Below are 17,921 nucleotides of genomic sequence, written 5' to 3'. Positions count from 1 at the left end.
AGGGGTTGTTTGCAATATTTTTACAATAGGCAAAAAGGAACAGATCAATAGAAGTAACATAAAAAGCAAAAGTCCTGCCAAGTTCTTAAAGGTTGTGAAGAAACAGTAAACAGACGCATACAGCAAAGTACCTCAGAATGGGAGATTTTTGGGCAAAAAAAGCAAGAAGGGAATATGTGGGAGTCATTACAGATGGGAAAGAGGAGGAGAGAGATGTCTGAAAGCTACCCCCTATTCTTACTGCAGCAGGACTTTTAATCTGGGGGCAGGGAGAAGAGTTTGGGCCTGAAAATGAAGAATAAACAGGGTATTCAGAGAGGGTGGCAGCTGATCAATATGAACACTGATCGTCTTCACCATAGCACTGAACTGGAGGCGTTGATGGAAGGTCAGTGTGACGCTACCCAGCAGTGCAATTTGCCATCTGGATGGTACTGACTCTGTTCCCAAGTGCAATACTGGGATTAGGCCATCTGACTCAACTCTGAAAGTGCTTAGAGACAGCTGGCACCAGCATGTCCCTCCAGTTTCACCCTTGTCAGATGAGGGCACCTATCATACTGTATATGACCACAGAGGATCCCCAAACTTCTACTCTAGTTGCCGTGACCCAGTTCCCACCTCTTCACTCCCTGTAGAGACAAGAAGAGCTCCACAAAACCTGCTAACAGTGGTGCCATTGCTTGGTTCAGAGCTCTTGTGCATCCCAAAACCCACTGCTCTGTCCCTGTACACTCATCCCTAACAGCGATCCTCCCCAATTGTCTGGCCCAAGACTTCATCCAGGTCCAGCTCTGGTTCCCGCTGTAGCATTTTCTGCTGCAGATCAGTGTAGAAGTCAACTCCTTCAGAAACTGAATGGAAGACCTTGCCTTTGGGCTCATAGTAGCTGCTTATTTGCTGTATGAAGCATTGGTGGTGCTGAGGGTGATCCTTGAGGGTCCCATCATATCCCTTGATGTGGTTCCTTTTGAACTCCAGTATCGTCTTGGTGTAGGTGTTGAGAGTGGTGACAGCAGAGGCCATGCAGCAGGTGAAGGAGGCCCAGGCCATGCTGCCAGAGACACACAGAAGAAGCACATGCTGTGAAAAGCCGTGTAGACTAAGGAACACTGTGATACACCCCAATTCTCCCTGATTTGCCAGGCAGAACCTACTGGACACAGACTAAGTGTGTCTCTATGAACTCTACTCTATGAACTAGAGTGACTAAGGCTCATAACATTACAGTTCTTAGGGGTTATCCCACCACAAGATTCTTCTTAGATCAGTGGGATAAATTTTGGTCATCCCTATGACAGGGAAGGGAGTGATAACAGGGAAAAAGGCAGCAGGAACATCTGTAACTGGTCAGAGCAGGAAAGCACAGCTTAGAAGCAAGTTCTGCATTGCAGGTGTCTTACTGCCCATGAGGCTTGTCTACCTGAGCATAACCAAATTGCCATCCTGGCATTTGATATCCATGGGTGGCACACGGCACTGGAGTGTTTAAGAATCAATGTGATCATCATCAATATAGCATTGCAAATTGTATCTGCCCGTTCCATGGGCACCTGCAAGGCTCATCCAAGTGTTTTTCAAGTCAGGTATGTCGTGTCAGCTGTGCTTGGCTGGTTTATCCTTTAGAGGAAGGCACACTGACCCACTTGCTTTTCACAGCTCCTCTTCCTAGCTCACAAGTGACACTGTGGTCTATTGCCTGCTTTCCCTCCTTCCTACATTTAGTACCATCTTAAGATGACCTTGGCCTCCAGTGCAGCTGCCATTATATGGCTGGGTCAGCACTGGAGAGGATGGTGTGACTGCTGGTTGGGGGCCGAGCTGTGCCCACATCTTTAGGCACATGTCTAGGCTTGGTGTTGCAGGAATAGGCCCTTTGGCCCCACACTGGTTAGTGCAGATGCCAAACCAGCATCAGCAAAGCAACTTACTAAAACTGCAGAAAAACAAGGTGTGTTTGAGAGCATCATCACAAGTGTGATACTGGCCTCTGCACACAGGGAAGAGTTGAGACCAAACAGGGCAAACCAGCAGAGGGGCAAGCCTAATTAGTCAGCAGGGCTGAAGGCAATTGTTTAGGTGTGACCCCATTGTTTTCCCAGTCCTTTGGTAGCTATTAATTTAAATAGCTCAGCCACCATTTATTAAAACGGGGTGAGGCAAAGACAGATTAGTAGTAGGAGAACCATGGTACACCTGTCTTTGGAACACACAGAAGGTCAAGAAAGGAGGAGGAAGTGGGTGGCATGGCTGAAGCTCTAATGGTGGGGGAATGAAGATGGCTTCAAAGCTCACATACTAGAATGCCCAGCCATAGTCCCACGTGTGCGGTCTCCAGTCCTCCGGTCCCAGATTAACTGTTGCCTGGAAGACTTGAGTGTACATCATGTGTGCCACCATCCCAAGGAGACCTGGACACAAAGGACAAAGCAAAGAAGTTACAGCAGGAGCCAGATCAGCATACTTCAGTCTTGAGTGGAAAAGCAGGCTCTCCAGTGCTGAGATTCCAAGACTACACTACTACACTTACCTGACAGCACTGAGGAGACAGCAGCAAAGGCATTGAGCTTCATCCCACAGACAGGATTGCCGGTATGCAGAATTTCCACCATCAGGAGGATGAAGCTGATGAGCAGCAAGCTGATGTACAGCATCTCTGATCCCAGTGACAGCCACAGGATTCCTGACAGGAATACAGGATGAAACCATGTTCAAGGAAGAGTACTCCCCTCTCTCAACCCAATCCTGAAAGGATGTCCTTTGGATAGAAGGGAATGAAGGAAAACAGTAAACACCCAAAAGCAATCTCCCCAGCCTGTGAGCAAGGGATCAATGGATGCTGTAGAGGACAGACTGCCTGTCATAGAGGATGGCTTGGCTCCTCTAGCATGGCAGAGCTGAGAGGAACCAAAATGCCCTCTGTAAACAAGCCAGCATTATCCATAAACAACAAGGAGGAAAGCAAAAGGAAAAAGACAGGGAAGCTGTTGACTATTAGCATAAAATTTAATGGTCAAAGATTTGCTGTGAACACACCTGAGCTCTAATTATGACAATGAAAGCAAACAACTTTTAACCTGGGACTTGGCTACTTAAGAGCTATATGGTGCATCCATGACTGTCTGGAACACAGCCTCTGAAATTTAGGAAGCCTCTTGCAAGCCTGTATTTCTCACTGAAACCCCAATTAAAATGAAAGTACATTCCTTGGGGGTGATACCCAGCCAGGGCAGTAACACTGACCACTCACCCTGCTTCTTGAACAGAGTGCAGGTACTTTCATGCTGGGATTTTGAGTGGGATTTAAGTGATACCAGAGGCCACAGCTGAGCTGAGTTCTACAGCTGTGCAGTAAGAATTGAAGGAGAATGAAGAAAGGCACTCTGTAATGCTGGGCTGTGGAAAAGCACAGGATTCACTGAGGAAGAAACATTAATCTGACAAATGAAGCAGCACTGTGAACATCACTGTTAGCAACTATTAATGGCTGAGAGGAGACATTCAGCTGGGGAAAAGGAGTGTGAAGAAAACCCTCATTAATGTGGCACTGACTTGAATACTCAACATCATTAGTGCCATAGAGTCACCTAGCTCTTTAGCAGAAATAGATGAGCTGCATTCCCTGTTTAAAGGAGCTGGCTTGCTTGCTGCAGCACCATCAAGAAGAATATTTCATTAAAGGTCAGACTGTCAACAGTATTCTGGAGGTTGTGGGCACCACACATACACAGAGACCTCTGCATCATTTCCCTCCTGAGTCCAGGCTTCCCACTGGTGATGTGTAATTTGGTCTTGTAATGTTGCCTGTGTATTGTGGAGCTGCTGTGCACACACCCAGCTCAGCCAGCCCATCCCACAATCAACAGCCACACCACCTTGTCCGGTGCTAACCCAGCTATACAATGGCACTCACACTGGTCACGTTAAGATGATACCTTGTGCAGGAAGGGCTGAAAATGGCGCTTGCAAATCCCCAGCATTGATTACACCCATGCTCTCAGGGTTTGAATGCTGACACAGGCTCTGCACCCCAGGCCTTTCCCTTCACATATGAACATCTTCTGAAACGACTTGCCTCCAGCCTCCAGCTCAGGGAATAGTTAGCAAGCCCACACCAATTGAAAAGCCTTCATTAAGTAGAATCTCCACACCATATGTACACTTACATCAAAGTATACTGAAGCTATCCACAGGGTGATTTGAAACGTGACAATGACAGGAGGGGTGATCTCTCCTTCCCAAATGTAATTTTGTATTTAATGAGGCAGGGACTTCACCTTGAAAGCATAGCTTTCAAATGTCCTGTTCACTTGCCACAAAGAGGTGATTCAGCTTCCAGATTCATTGTATTAGACCCCAGAACTGAAGCACCGAGTTAACTGTGTGGGAGGGATTGCCCTGAGGCTGCATCCATCCTCTTCCCCTTTACTACAGCAAGATGACAATCCCACACCAGGCAATTTATTACATCCCACTTCATACTGAAGGGAATATAAGATTTCTACCACTGACTTCACAAATAACAGTGGTTTATATGAACATCTGGGAGGAAACCTTTGTTCCTTTAGTCACCACAAGGACAGGATTTCATGCCTGGCTCTTTGGGGACTCACCTTGCTGTCCCCACACAGGCAAAATGTGGCATGCCCCCTGCCCCAAAGAGATGCACTGTACAGCTACAGTGGAATACAGGGATTTGCTCTTACCTCTCTCTGCTGGTGGTGAAAGCTCAATAAAGCTGCGGCATTTCTCTTCTGAAACACAAAACCAAAGCTTTTAGTTTATAAAACAATGCAGGGAACATAGGGGAAAATAAAATATCTTCATCTCACTCTCCTTTCAGTGCATACATCCAGTCATCCCTGAATCTTCAACCCATCAGACCTTCTCACCTCTGGTCTTTTTCTGACTATCTTTCCAGACCTTCACTGAAGTAAAGGAAAAGAAGGCAACATTTGCCTGCAAAACTAGAAATGGCCTTTTCAGAAAAAAAGCTTCAGCAATTCATAAATCTTACTAGCCTCTGCTGAATATAAAAATCTGTTGCTACTCATTCAGAACATTACTGATGATCAGATCTATTAAGGGTGTAGCTTGTAACAGATTGCAGATCCACCACTTCTGCTGAATTCCCACACACCCTAATCTCAGAAGAGCATTTCTAGCACTGCTTCTCAAAGAAGAAATCAAAAAAAAACAACTTCACAAGTGAAATACTTTGTGAGAGAGATTCAAGTCCCCCTTCTGTGGCAGAGACTCATACAGAAATATGGTCCTTGGTCCTCACATTGCAGGCATGTTATTTCAACAAATTGTATTAATATTTGCTTTGGCTTTTTATGTTGTCCAGGCACAAACTACTGTCTCAGCTTAGGGTCCATCATTATTATCTGTATGTTTCTTTCCCTGCATACTGCATTAGTGCGTTTGAGGGTCCTCTCCTCCACTTGGCACAGTATTTTCTCCCAGACATTTCCGCTTCATGCAAGAATCTCATTTTCTTAATTTCTATCCCCAGTTCTAATCTTTTCAAATCTCCTGTGTTACTTCTGTCATCCACAGCTCTCAGGATGATACCCAGTTTAGTGCCATCTGCGGTTCTCATTAACTTGCAATTTACTACTTCACCTAGAGCATTAATGAGGATATTCAGTAATGGCTCATCTAAACCGATCCTGAGATTAGCCTGAATAATGAAATCCTTTCTCCAGCTCAACTCAGACTCCTTTTGTTCAGAGTAGTCCCTTTTCTGTTGTTTTTATTGTCTATGCAGTTGCTTCAAAGATGCACAGTAGTGGGTGTGTTGTGCTTGATTTACAAGAAGCAGGAGACACAGACTGACTGTACTTCTGCCCCGTGTTCTGCTGCAATCCAGATGTTACATACTTTCTGTGTTCCTTCAGGCACTGGGGTTATTCCAGGACTGCCCAGTGGACAGAAAAGTCGTCTAGAGAAATCAGTCAAGGGATGTAGTTTCATTCCCACAAGCATCATGGAAACACAACCCAACCCAAACCAGTCCTAAATAAACACATCTGCTTCCACAGCCCGTCTGGAAATGCTCATAACAAAAAGCAGCCCACTTGTTAGGACATGAGAGTTTCAAGCATTCCCTTCTGCTCCAACCCCTCCTTCTGTCTGCTTTTCTTCACCAGTTATTTATTTTCAAACTCTGACAGCAACAAAGATGAAAAATACTATAGTGGAAGGATGGCTTGGTTAAAGAAGGCGAGATGTTTGCACCTGGGCAGAGCTGAAGAAAGGGTGGTGGGCTTAGGGGAATGGCCCTGATGCAAGTGACTTTCATCACTCTACCTTTAGATACAAATCTCTGTGTTGGCCACCTTCTGGATTAGTCCTGATCCTTGATGGGTGTGCCAAGCAGTAAAGGGCATCTGAGCACTGCAGAGCACCCACCTGTGCTGGCCTGGCACAGGCTCCAGCAGAAGGATTTGAGCAGGTCTGGGCAGCAACAAGTCAAGGGTGAAGGGAAGCACTAAAGGATTCTAATACAGGTTGCACAACCAGTCCCTGGCACTTCAGGATTTACAGTGCCAGTCCCACATGGTCAAAAATCACAAATGAAACCTGTCACAATACCACAAAAACTAAGAACAATTACATATTTCAGCTCTAATCCTCAGGTGAATTTGCCTCCTAGCTTTAGTTCCTTTGGGTTAAGATCCTCCAGGTTCTCTCTGTAAGGTTTTCTCTTAATCTGTAAGGTAGTAAATCTCTTTCTCTGTTTTATTTTATTTTATTTTTAAGAAAAACCCAATCTCTGTTTAGTAACACAAAACTACTCTTTTGGTGTTTTAAGTTTGGTGATTTAAGAAAACCAACTATTGTTTGTCCTCATAGTGATAGCTAAAAATTAACATTGCATAAAATCACTGTACTTAAATTTCTGAGAGGACACGCACAAATTTACCCTGAGGAGCATGAAGTAAGCTGTGTATAGGAATGGAGATATGGGGAAAGGGAAAGGGAAAGGGAAAGGGAAAGGGAAAGGGAAAGGGAAAGGGAAAGGGAAAGGGAAAGGGAAAGGGAAAGGGAAAGGGAAAGGGGACTCATGGAAGTTCCCATCAGGATGAATAGTGCCATCATAAAGTCACTGCCATCACCACCATCACTTGCACTTCACAGCCCCTATTTCAGACCAAAGGGCACACTAGAGTCAACCATTCTCCATCCATTTCCCTGCTCTGTGAACATTCCAGTGGAGATCAGAAATATATTGACCACACCAGTGCATACAGCTGATACCATCTAGGAAAAGGAAGAAGACTTTTCTCCTAGGTGTTCTCAGCCTCCCACCTTTCAGTTTCAAACTTCTGTGGAGTAAATACAAGACAATAAGTTGTGGCCGCCTGGGCAACACATTACCTGGCCCTTCCATGCTCTCTTCACAGGAAAGCCACATCCCTGTGTGGAAGTATCTGAAGGCAAAGCGGTCATCTCCAGTCTCCCAGCTGTAGTGCACTGTGTCCTCAGATGAAACATTGCTCGTATCTTCATCAGATGGCACAGGGACACCCACGCACTGGGAGGCTTTGTTCTTCCCACACAAAGGCTTGGGTACTTTCTGGGTCCCGGTGCACCAGTAGCTGCCCAGCAAGGCAGTGGTGGAGAGGGTGAGGGCCAGCAGGTTCAGGATGACAGCCAGGAAAGTACGGCGCAACGGCAGTCCCTTCAGCAGCTCCATCTACAACACACAGACAGGAGAGACCGTCACACCGGCCACTTGTCCCACACAGCCTTATGAATCCCACCTTTTCCCAGCATGCATCTGTGGGGAGGGGTTATGAGCACTCTGCCCTCCTCACAACATCCCAACAGCTCACCCAGCATGGAAGAACCATTTCTTGAAAGCCAGGGCAGTGGACCAATAGGTCAGCTTCAACCATTTCAAAGTATGCTGAATATCTGTACTGGGGAAGAGAGGGTGACATAGCAGGGCTGAGTGCATTGAAGTGTCTGAGCACATGAGCAAAATGAAAGGAACATCACATTCATCCATCTCAGAGATGAAAGGGAGAAACTGTTAACCAACTTCTCTGAATACCATGTGTTGCCTTTACATGAATACAATGAATGCTCTCTCCAACCAAATGAGAAATCTTGCTGCCAAGTGTCCCCAAACATTTTTTCAAGCATCTCGTTACTGTACATAGGAGGGAGGTAGAGAGTATAGTGATTTCTCAGTGGGGAAAGGCAGGAAAATGTTCCTATATTGCTGAAGGTCACACATCAAAGCAGTGACTGGCTCAGAGAGGACACCCAGCTGTCCAGACCTGGCATCTTAAGTACAAGCCACAGAGCAGCACCTTCCTTCCACCTGAGCTCTCATCTGCACATCAGAAACTTGGTAGGGTGGTGGGATGGCAGCGTCTCTGCTTTCACACAAAGTGCCAAAGGTTTTGTTTCTTACAGAAGTGAATGTTGCCACATCCCTACTGATTTCATCTCACCATTAAAAGTAATTGAGAAAGCAGTTTGTGAACCAAAGACTTTCTCACTCAGAGGGAAGACAAAGACTTTAGGGTTCCTGCAAAACCCTGCACTGACTCCTGTGAACCCCAAAATATCACTCCATAGATTGATTAGATGTCATCTACCCACACATCAACTTTAATGTAATCAATGCATGTCTCTTCCCACATGGCACTCCCTTAGGTTTGGCACAACATCATCCAGATACTCCCACCCTTTCCTATTTATGACTCTGAAAATCTATTTACCCCTGAATAGATTCCGTTTGCACAGACGCTGCCTACTGCTGGTCGTCTTCACTTAACTCCGGCTGACTCACCCAGCGCTGAAGGCGTGAGAAAGACCCAGCATTCTGTGGACATCACTATAAATAAACAATACAAGACCCAGCTCTGCATTGTTTGTGACTGCACCACAGATAAAAGTGGTGCAGTTAAAATCATTTTTGCTGCTTACCAGCAAGCTTGGAAACATGGTCAACAAAGAGGGTGCTGAAGCCCCTCTTGAAAAGCAGGACCTTATTAGCATCTCATCACACTGAGAAAGCAGAGCCTGACCCTGAAAACCCTCATTGAAAGCAAGAAAATACTCGGTTCCTGAAATTTTCCTGTATTGTTTCATACTCTGGCTTCTTTTGTCTCTTCACCAGGACATTTCTTTCTGCACCATGTAGATTGTAATGTCTCAGTGATGCCATAACTAATGACTTCCATGATTTGAAGGTATGTTGAATATCACCATTTTCACAGAGTAGACACCTGCTAGGAAGAGTTTCTGGCTAAGATTAGTGGCACACTTCTCACTGAAACTTTTTTGGTGGAAAATTTGGCTTATGACTGAAAAGGAAATTACAGACAAAATTGCTCTTCTCAAATACATAATTTTTCACCTGAAAATTGAAAACTTCAGCACACAAAATTTTTGAGCTTTTCATCAATGCTTAATTATAAGATTTTCTGTCATCAGGTTTTGGCTTGCTAATGCTTTAATTTAACAAAAAATTCCACTCACAATATTTACAAAAATCATCTTTCTAATTTAAATCTTCAATAGTGGGAAAATAATTCTCTCCAGTTGATTTATGACAGCAGTTGAAAGGCCGTATAATTTCAGGAAGAGTGTTAAGGAAAAGACATAAAAAATGCAAGAAACAAATGAGTCAGAGAAGGAAGTGGATCAAGGATGCAGAAGACATATGGAATGAGAAGCAGATCTGAACTACTTCCTGAAAACATTGTTAGAAAAGCTTCCCTCCACAAAAGCCAAGCACTCACTGATAATAGCCAACCATAATATCTAGATAGCCCCAAAAGGAATGATAGTTGAATTTACCTTAGCAGCAAGTCTTTGAAGTCCTGGTAATTTGGATGAACAGCACAGAAGTGGGACTCACACTTTGTCTGCTGTTTTGTTCATCTCTATATCCTCCAAGAAACCAAATTGCTGCAAAATCCCTTCCTCCTTTGTCTGGTCCCCTCCTCCTTCGCCTTGCCAGTGATTATTAAATGCTATCCTTCTGATCAGCAGCTGTTTTGTGGAAAATGGTCATTTTGTAATCCACAATGCAATCACAGCACAGCTGTTCTGGGAGATTATATGGGAAGTGATTGGTGCTGTGGGTTGGGATTAAGTGCAGAAGAGTGACCTCTATTAACTGAGTAGAAAGTTTCTTTAAAACACTTAAAGGTTCCATCCATCCCCATGTGGTAGCTCTTTGGGAGCTTGTATGGAGGAAGATGGCAGCTTTGGCCAATGCTACAGGGGAGGAGTGACCTTAGCTCGGAAACTGACAGCCCCCTTGGCATCAGGTCATCCCTTGCTCTGTGCACTGTCTCAGCAGAATGGTAAAGACCAAAAGCATCCCAGCCCTAGGGTATCTTCCTGGCCACACCTGATAGTTGCAGAAAGGGCAGAATAAAAAAAATAGAAAAAAAATTTGAAAGAAGAAAGTTTCTTCAACTGCATCTGCTCTGAGGACTGAAGATTTCAGTCCCTGAAGAGATACCAATGCAGCTCTCCCCACGGGCACTGGAAATTTCGATGCCAAAAGGAGCCCCTTAGCAGAAGAGCTGCTGAGTGGCAGACTGACACCATGGCATCATTACCACAAAGGAGCTATTTGAAACAGCAATAGTCAAGCCAATAGTCAAAGCATAGGAGAATGAAGTAGATTGTCAGTGCCACTTGTAGTGGCCAAAAATGTGAAGGTCACTGCAAATCCCAGCTGGTTCACCTTAGATGAATTTGGGAACCTAGTAAGAAGAGACAGATTCACATTCACACAAAGTCTGAGCTCTTGTCCTGAAAGTTTAAAGGCTCTCAAAATACCTGTTTGCCACCAAACCCATGAGAAGTAAGAACAACTTCACCTCTCATGAGAACTTACTAGATGCCATGGAGCAGAGCTCCACTGAATCAAACTGCAAGGGAGGGGAACATCCCAAAGGAAGACACATCCTGTCTTCTCCACAAGCACTTTGCCCTGTGCCAAGAGGGTGAAGCTCGTACCACCACTGGGAGGGAAGGAGGCAGATTCCCTGCATGCTGCTCTGCCAAGACACAGGAAGCCAGTGGTCCATCCATTCTCATCCCCCATGTCCAACATGAGAGCCCAGGGTGCAGTGCAGGAACAGCTCTGGGTGACAGCACAGCCTGTGACAGCCTCACACAGCACGGGCAGCAGACAGAGAAGTTCACGGTCCAGTATATGGGCTGTGCTGTCCCGGGCTCCTGACCCTTCCTGCCCTGAGCAGAATGGGCAGCAGCTCTGTGGTTATTTTAATCCCAGTCGCTGCATAAACTCCTCTAATATAGATAAGCATTTCTAAGACGGACTAACTGAAAGCAATGCTAAATGTCCCTGTGCCCCATGGACTGCCTGCAGGTTTTCGATTAACAAAAAGGTTCTGTTTGGAACAGATGTACTTAATTTACTGAAGTAGGTAGAACAACAGCTGATGCCTTTTAAAAGGAGAGTGATTTGTTTTTTCTTTCTTTTCTTCAGTCTGTCCACACCTGGACACCTTAAATTTAAGTTCTAAATGCTCAGCTAGAAAAAAAAAGAAAAAAGAAAAAAGAAAAAAGCCTGATTTACAATCTCAGGAATAGATAAAGTCCATCTCTACTGATAATCCTTAACACCTTCCTCATTTTAAGCTCGGTTAGAATATCATTAAAACCCAAGATTCTCTATCAGTTTCTAAAGCTGGGTTCGTGGCATATATATCGATGAAGTTAAACTGTATTAGTTTTATATAGATAAGAATTCATGTTGGGAAATAAATTTATCAGAAATATGCTATGGTTAAAAAAATATATGCTTATAGCATATTTAGTATTCTGAATAATGGCAGATATTTATCCTTCCAGAAGATGGCAATCTTTCTCTAGTCTTCTTTTCGGGAGTCTGCTGCTCACATGTATGCTGGGGGGAAGCAACACTGAAGTTTAGACTTCTATTCCGTCCCTTGAAATTCCTCCTCCCCTCCTATTTTTTTTTACATTTTTATGAGCACAAACTCTTTACCTTGACTCTGAAGTGGGGTTTGGGTCTGTCTCTTGGAGTTATCTGAGCCTGGGAACTCTTGAAATCACTGGGAAAAGGAAAAAAAAGAGGAATGATTGCAGGAGCTTAGCTTTTGCTCACCTTCTGCCCTGCATACCACTATTCTTCCTAACACTTTTCACAATATTTTGTCAAGTATCACATTAAATTTCCCAAGATTATTGCACACAACTCATAGAACACCAACAACAGAATATGTTTCCTAATGTTCAACAAACTCCCCTTCACAAAATTATTGAGATTTTTTCTGGTTTTGATTTGGATTTTAGTTGGTTGGCTGTTTTTTTAAATTTTCTATATTAACCTCATCTCAATCTGACCTAATATAGACACAAAAATCAAGCTGTATCTGTCTTTCACCCTGCTGTGCCTCCAGTTTTCTCCTCTTTGTATTTGTATCTGATATTTCCCACCATAATTTGGCTTGGCTAGAGTTTTTGGATGTCTCTTTCTCTTTGAACTCAGCAGCAGCCAGTCCCTGGTGGCTCGTTTAAAATTCGCCCATTGAAGTGAATGCCCATAGCAGTTGATTTCCTGTGCAATCAGCCAAATGCTTGACTTATAGAAACAAAACAAGGAAAATGCAAAACCCCCCCAAAGTCTTTGCACAGCACCACTGTGGAGATTGCCAGCTCTAAAAAAAACTGGGCGTTGACAAGTGATGCATTTTCATCCTGGCACTATCACCATCTACACCCCAGCTTGGGTGTATCCTGCCCCAAAGTGACAAACTCATCTCCCAGGGATGTTGGTGGAAAAGAAGGTCAAGGAGACCTTGCCAGATAGGGCCCAAAACTTGCAATAATTAACTGGTAGGTCTCAAGAGGCACACGACTCCCCATAGCCCCCCATGCAGCGATCTTCTGGGAATATCAGGGACCATTTGCTGTCCTGACATTGGCTCTTCAGCTGACCTGAAGAGGAAAGGAGAGGAGGAAGGCTGGCTATTTACACCCATAGAGTCACTCTGTGAAAACTGGACAAAGACAGGCTCATACTCACCCCTCATTCCACACATTCCTCGCACATGACACTTCCCACCGCTCCTGTTTTTGCTGTTTTTACAGGAACACCATTCCGAGCCGCAGTCCCCTCCCTTACTGCCACGCAGAAAGCAGGATGTCTCCTGAGTGACAGTGACATGGAGAGAGCCAGACTTCTCAAACCCAGTGACAGACTGCAAATGCCAGATTTCTCCCTGAGCTCTGAATAATTCCACTCAGATTGTAACCTTTATTTAGCTGTTTGCATGATGCATTAACTCTTGCTCTGAAAATGACCTCACCAGGCGTTTTTTCCAGTCTAAGCACATTTAAAGGTGAATTCCGTTTTCAAAGATGATCAGCTTACATTGCTAGACACTGAGACCGTGGCAGAAATAAAGATTGAACTGGATTAAGTAAATGCATCTTAAAGATGGACAAACAAGTCAGTCAGTTTGGACCTAACTACTTCTTTTTCTTTCTACTGCTTTTTTTCTTGAAACAAGTCTTAGTTGGCTGGATTATTTTTCTAATCTTTATGTTTGTCAGCCACTCAAAAACCATGCAGAAAGCAGTCATGAAAAGGAAAAAAATCAGATGCAGCAACAAAGACTTTGAGGACTCACTAAAGATTCTAGGTGTCTCAATTTCTGGATAGGGAATATAAGACTATATATTATATATAAGGCTAGGGGGTTGCTTTTCAGAGTATTTAAACTCTGGATGTATTCACCTGAGCACACAGGAAAAAAATAGCATTTATCTAATTTAGCTAACCATAAACTGTAGACAGATAAGAAAACCACAAATTTATACATAGATCTATAAGGATATTAAAGAGGTGCCAGTCCAGAAAAGGGTCTGTACAAAACTCCAAGTAGATAAATGCTTACCTCATCCACTGCTCACTACTCCCATCTGCTTTTCTGAGGTGTCCAGTGAAATACTACAAGGTGATCATGGATTCGCCCCCATGTCTTTCTGTCTGACTGAACATGTAGTAGCCAAGAAATTCCATGAGATCTGACCAGATGCTTTTAAATGTACCAAGTCTGTCACTTTACTGATGGTTTAATTCTTTCTGAGCTCGCTAAATCATCACAGTAAGTTATATCAGCCGCTAGTTTGGCAGGGCGTCCACTTCTGCAGAATGAGCCTTTGTAATTTGGTAGTCCTCTCTATGAAAATTGTTGCTACTTTTAAATCTACCACTGACGAGATCTCAGTCTGTTACTACTCAGAATCACAAACACACAGACTCAATGACTACCACAGGCTCATGGGGTTTTTCATCAGCAGGAAGAACCAATGCAACAACATAGTCTCCTCTCAGATGTAACAGAACCCAAAGAACTTTGGATAATCATTTCTAGTGACACACAGCACTCCTACCAGAGATATAGCACATATTTTATACAACTAACTCGTATTGACTGTGCAGCAGAATATGATTGAGAGCCCATCACATCCTTAGAAAAGTTATTCCAATGATTAATCATTCTTAAAATTTTGCTCTTGCTCTGTAAGCAGTGTCTGCTTTAGTTTTCCAACCTGACCAGGTTGCTCCAACACACAAATAAATACCCAGTGAAGTGATTTCCCAAAAATGTTATTGTAAGAGTCGCAAATCAATGCATTTCATTAGAGGCACACAGTGTGATCTAACCAGCTGGCTGGTGGCCCAAATTCCTAGTTCTGTACTTGGCTCTGACACATAATTTTCCCCTCCCATCGGCCAAGTCATTAGTGGTGCGTTTACACTGCAGTCAAAGCAGTGGCAGTGATGGGGAGTAAACATTCAGTGCTTGTTTTAATTGGGTGTTGCTAGGAATTTCACTCCAGCAACATGGAGCACAGTGCAGGGTACAAACCTAAGTCAAAAAACAGAGTAAACTGTGCTAAGCTCCACATTGCCATGGCTGGATTGATAGTTCAAAATAGCCCTTGTTTCTGTACACTGTAAAGTTGGGCCTTTGGAGTCATTCTGCAAATCTATAGCACAGGGGATCCTTGTTGATACTGGAGTCAGCAAAAAGACAGCAGGAGATATTCTGTTTCGGTAATGACAAGATTTGAGGACCTAAAATTAATCTGTGCAAACAGTAGTTCGCACATATGCAGGTGATCTTGGAGTCAAAGATATGTTTAATATGTTTTAAAACAAAAAAAAAAAAATTGAAACAATACAGTTAAATTGCATTGCACTTTGGTTTCACTCATGGAAATGAGAAAGCCAAAGCATTTGTTCTTTGCTTTAATTTATCTTTTCCTACATTTCACTATGCTGAATCAGAATAAGCAGAGTTAGAGGAAGCCTACAAAGATTATCTAATCAATCCATCTGTATTACTATGACCTTAGCACCCTGAAGAACTTCAAGCCTCCTGTTAAATTTTTTTGCAAGGGAGATACAGCTCCATCCTGGAATAAAGCCCCTTGTAATATCTTTTTTTTTCCCAATCAAATCACAACATAAACCAGAAAGCTTTTCCATCTCTGCTAAATGCCATGGTGTCTATTCCACATCTGATTTATTTATTTATTCACATGGATTGTCCTCTCAAGACCATTGGAGCTACATGGTTTATTAAAGTTCTACTCACATGCTAGTATTTGAGGAACCAGTGCCTCAAAGGAAACATCTGAGCTAGCAGGAAAGGTTTGGAAATCTAAATGAGTGAGTAAGACAGAGAGTTAGCTTTTTTAAGGCAAGGCGTGGGAGGTGTTTTCGTTCTTTAGCTATTAAAAACTCCTTGCTTTGACAAGAAAAAAAAGGGGGAAGAGAAAACTGGGAGGGGAAGGATTAATGAATAAAGAGGCAGCATGGCAAGAGATGCAGCAAGCACGGCGGCCAGAAGGCACCAGCGAGTTTCTCAGGCTGGGTTCCCTGACAGAGCAGGGGTGGTAGCAAGTACAGATCAGAGGAGTCAAGGTCTAATATGCTGTCTGAAGAGAATAATAAGACCAGCTTTCCTTACAGTGCTGAGCAGAGGGGTTTTGTTACAGTGGATGCTTTGAAAATAATCATGCTAGCTATTACAATTGCGCCTGTTATCTTTCTGGATGTCCTGGTAATTATCCAGGCTTGAGGGCATCTCCTTTTTTTCTCCAGATTTGTTGTGGATTAGAGATTCCTTTCCATTCCTTTATGGCATTTTGGAGCTGTGGCTCGACAGTCCTGCTGTTGAATCCAATCTCCACGGCTCATGCCTCCCATGGCTTTGCATGCTGTAGGCAGCATGCTGAACCCTCCTGTGCACCAGGGAGGAGACAGGTCAGGCCAGGGCAATGGTGACACCAGTCTGGGGCCTTGGCCCATGCCTTGGAGGTCCAGTGGGAGCAGGGAGTGCCAGGAGCAGATGGTGTCACTGCCATGGGCACGGGGTGGATGGTGGATGCAGCACGTGTATGCTGTGCCTTCGGAGCTTCGGGGAACCCAGGCTTCCCTACAAGTCCTGAGGGAAAGGAGTGCCCCAGTTGCTGAAAACACAAAAACAAAATATTTTGGAGACAGCCAGCAGAGAAATTGGGCGTCTGCTTTTTTCTACTGTATTTTTTTTTTTGGATGGCATTCTTTTGGTTGTTTTGGTTTGTTTTTTTTTTCTTTTTTCTCTCCACCTCTCCCCGCACCTCCCTGTTTCCTCATAGCCAGGTTTCCACATGCCTGAGCAACCCCAGTTGCATGCATGGGGCAAGGACATCAGTTCCCTAGGGTGACCCAGCCATGGAAAGGAGGGGCCAGGTGCAGTGACAGCAAGGGAGGCCAGAACGAGGTGACCCTGCAGCCACAGCCAGGGCCCTCTGTGCAAGTGCATTATAACCTGGGTCTTAAATCACGTGCTATTTTTTCCACCAGGCTCACAGTTTAAGAAAAAAAAGATAAACAACTGTCCTTTCTAGACCCGATCATTTTTTTCTGAGCAGGCCCAAGCTGCAATATCTCAAAAGCTCATTATTTAGCCAAATTTGCAGGGCCTTTGTCATAGATGGTAAAAGATCTGTTGCAAACAGAAAAAGCGTAATTTATTTTAATGCAAGACATTGCTCAAAATGTGGTTTTTGTTTCTTTTTTAATAAAAAGTAGTTAGGATTTTTTTTTTTTTAATGTGGATAAACCAGAATATTCCCCTGCCAGCCTTGTTCTCGAGAAATAGTGGTCTTGACTGAAATTAAAAGCAAAACCAAAAAGAGTTCTATAAAACCACTAAAGCAGACATGAACTAGATGATGTTGGTTTCAAGTCTGGCAAAGGCAAAAGCAGCCAAAGCCAGGTCTTGTGATGGAATGTGTCAAGTGACTGTTAAAATAAAGAGGCAACACTACCAGCAATGTCTGCTGTGTTCTGTGCACCCATTAATATGCTAATCTCAACGTTAGTCCTTCCCAGGTAGCCAAGAACTATTATTGCTGAGCCTTACAACTAACCATTAAGCATTGTGGCTAAACAGCTTGACTGAACAAGAATTATTTGCCATCACCTAACAAGGTAAGCATGAAGTCAGGGGAACCCAGCTAGCATGTTACCACAGGCAGAACTTAAAGAAATTAGGTCAGTCAGAATGGAAAAAAAACTTCAGAAACCTCTTCCAAACAGTGAAAAGTAGTCTTCTGTGGTACAGTTTCTCATGGGAAGCAAAGGATGCACACTGGATAATGCACTGGAATACGTATTGCAGGCAAGAATCTTGCAGGAATTGGGATAGGCTGGAATGTAAAATAATGGACTGGATGAGCTAGCAAGATTTTCCAATATTTTTTTTCTAATTTCCATGGTTAAAAAAACTATTGCCACAGTTTGCATTGCTTGAAATTCCTTCACACAAGTTACAGAATCTTTGAGTGAGGCAGAATATGAGGCTGGAGCAAGAGAGGTGGGTGTG

General features: G+C 43.7%; 1 protein-coding gene across 4 annotated transcripts; it reads right to left on the bottom strand.

Annotated features, from left to right (window-relative positions):
* Positions 1–13: 13 nt before the first annotated feature.
* On the bottom strand, positions 14–14,004 carry GSG1 (germ cell associated 1). Of its 4 annotated transcripts, XM_088055486.1 has the most exons (8): positions 13,935–14,004; positions 13,061–13,184; positions 12,020–12,086; positions 7,387–7,705; positions 4,707–4,754; positions 2,531–2,683; positions 2,300–2,411; positions 14–1,054 (listed from the first exon to the last, which is right to left on the bottom strand). In XM_088055486.1, the coding sequence occupies exons 4-8, from the start codon at positions 7,703–7,705 to the stop codon at positions 742–744; spliced, it is 945 nt and encodes a 314-aa protein (XP_087911612.1). In that variant the 5' UTR covers positions 12,020–12,086; positions 13,061–13,184; positions 13,935–14,004; the 3' UTR covers positions 14–741. The 4 variants fall into 4 exon arrangements, with proteins under 4 accessions (XP_087911612.1, XP_014112153.1, XP_014112154.1 ...); XM_014256678.2 differs by lacking the exons at positions 12,020–12,086; positions 13,061–13,184; positions 13,935–14,004 and adding exons at positions 7,845–7,931; positions 9,826–9,906; XM_014256679.2 differs by lacking the exons at positions 12,020–12,086; positions 13,061–13,184; positions 13,935–14,004 and adding an exon at positions 9,826–9,963.
* Positions 14,005–17,921: the final 3,917 nt, after the last annotated feature.

The sequence above is a fragment of the Pseudopodoces humilis genome, chromosome 5 (genome assembly GCF_049639895.1).
Source record: "Pseudopodoces humilis isolate 2021_Gansu_Grassland_sample_001 chromosome 5, ASM4963989v1, whole genome shotgun sequence".
Taxonomy (NCBI): Eukaryota; Metazoa; Chordata; class Aves; order Passeriformes; family Paridae; genus Pseudopodoces; species Pseudopodoces humilis.
The sequence above is the reverse complement of the archived record's forward strand: the minus strand, read 5'-3'. Positions and strand labels throughout refer to the sequence as shown.

Bases quoted from the DNA above. Each gene is read 5' to 3' on its own strand.
- GSG1 (XM_088055485.1), bottom strand. From the start codon at position 7,952: ATGTCACCCTCTCTTCCCCAGTACAGATATTCAGCATACTTTGAAATG. The intron at 2,684-4,706 runs GTAAGAGCAAAT...TATTCCTGTCAG, and splicing joins TTCACCACCAGCAGAGAGAG to GAATCCTGTGGCTGTCACTG. The intron at 1,055-2,299 runs GTATGTGAGCTT...TGTCTCTGGCAG, and splicing joins GACTATGGCTGGGCATTCTA to CATGGCCTGGGCCTCCTTCA.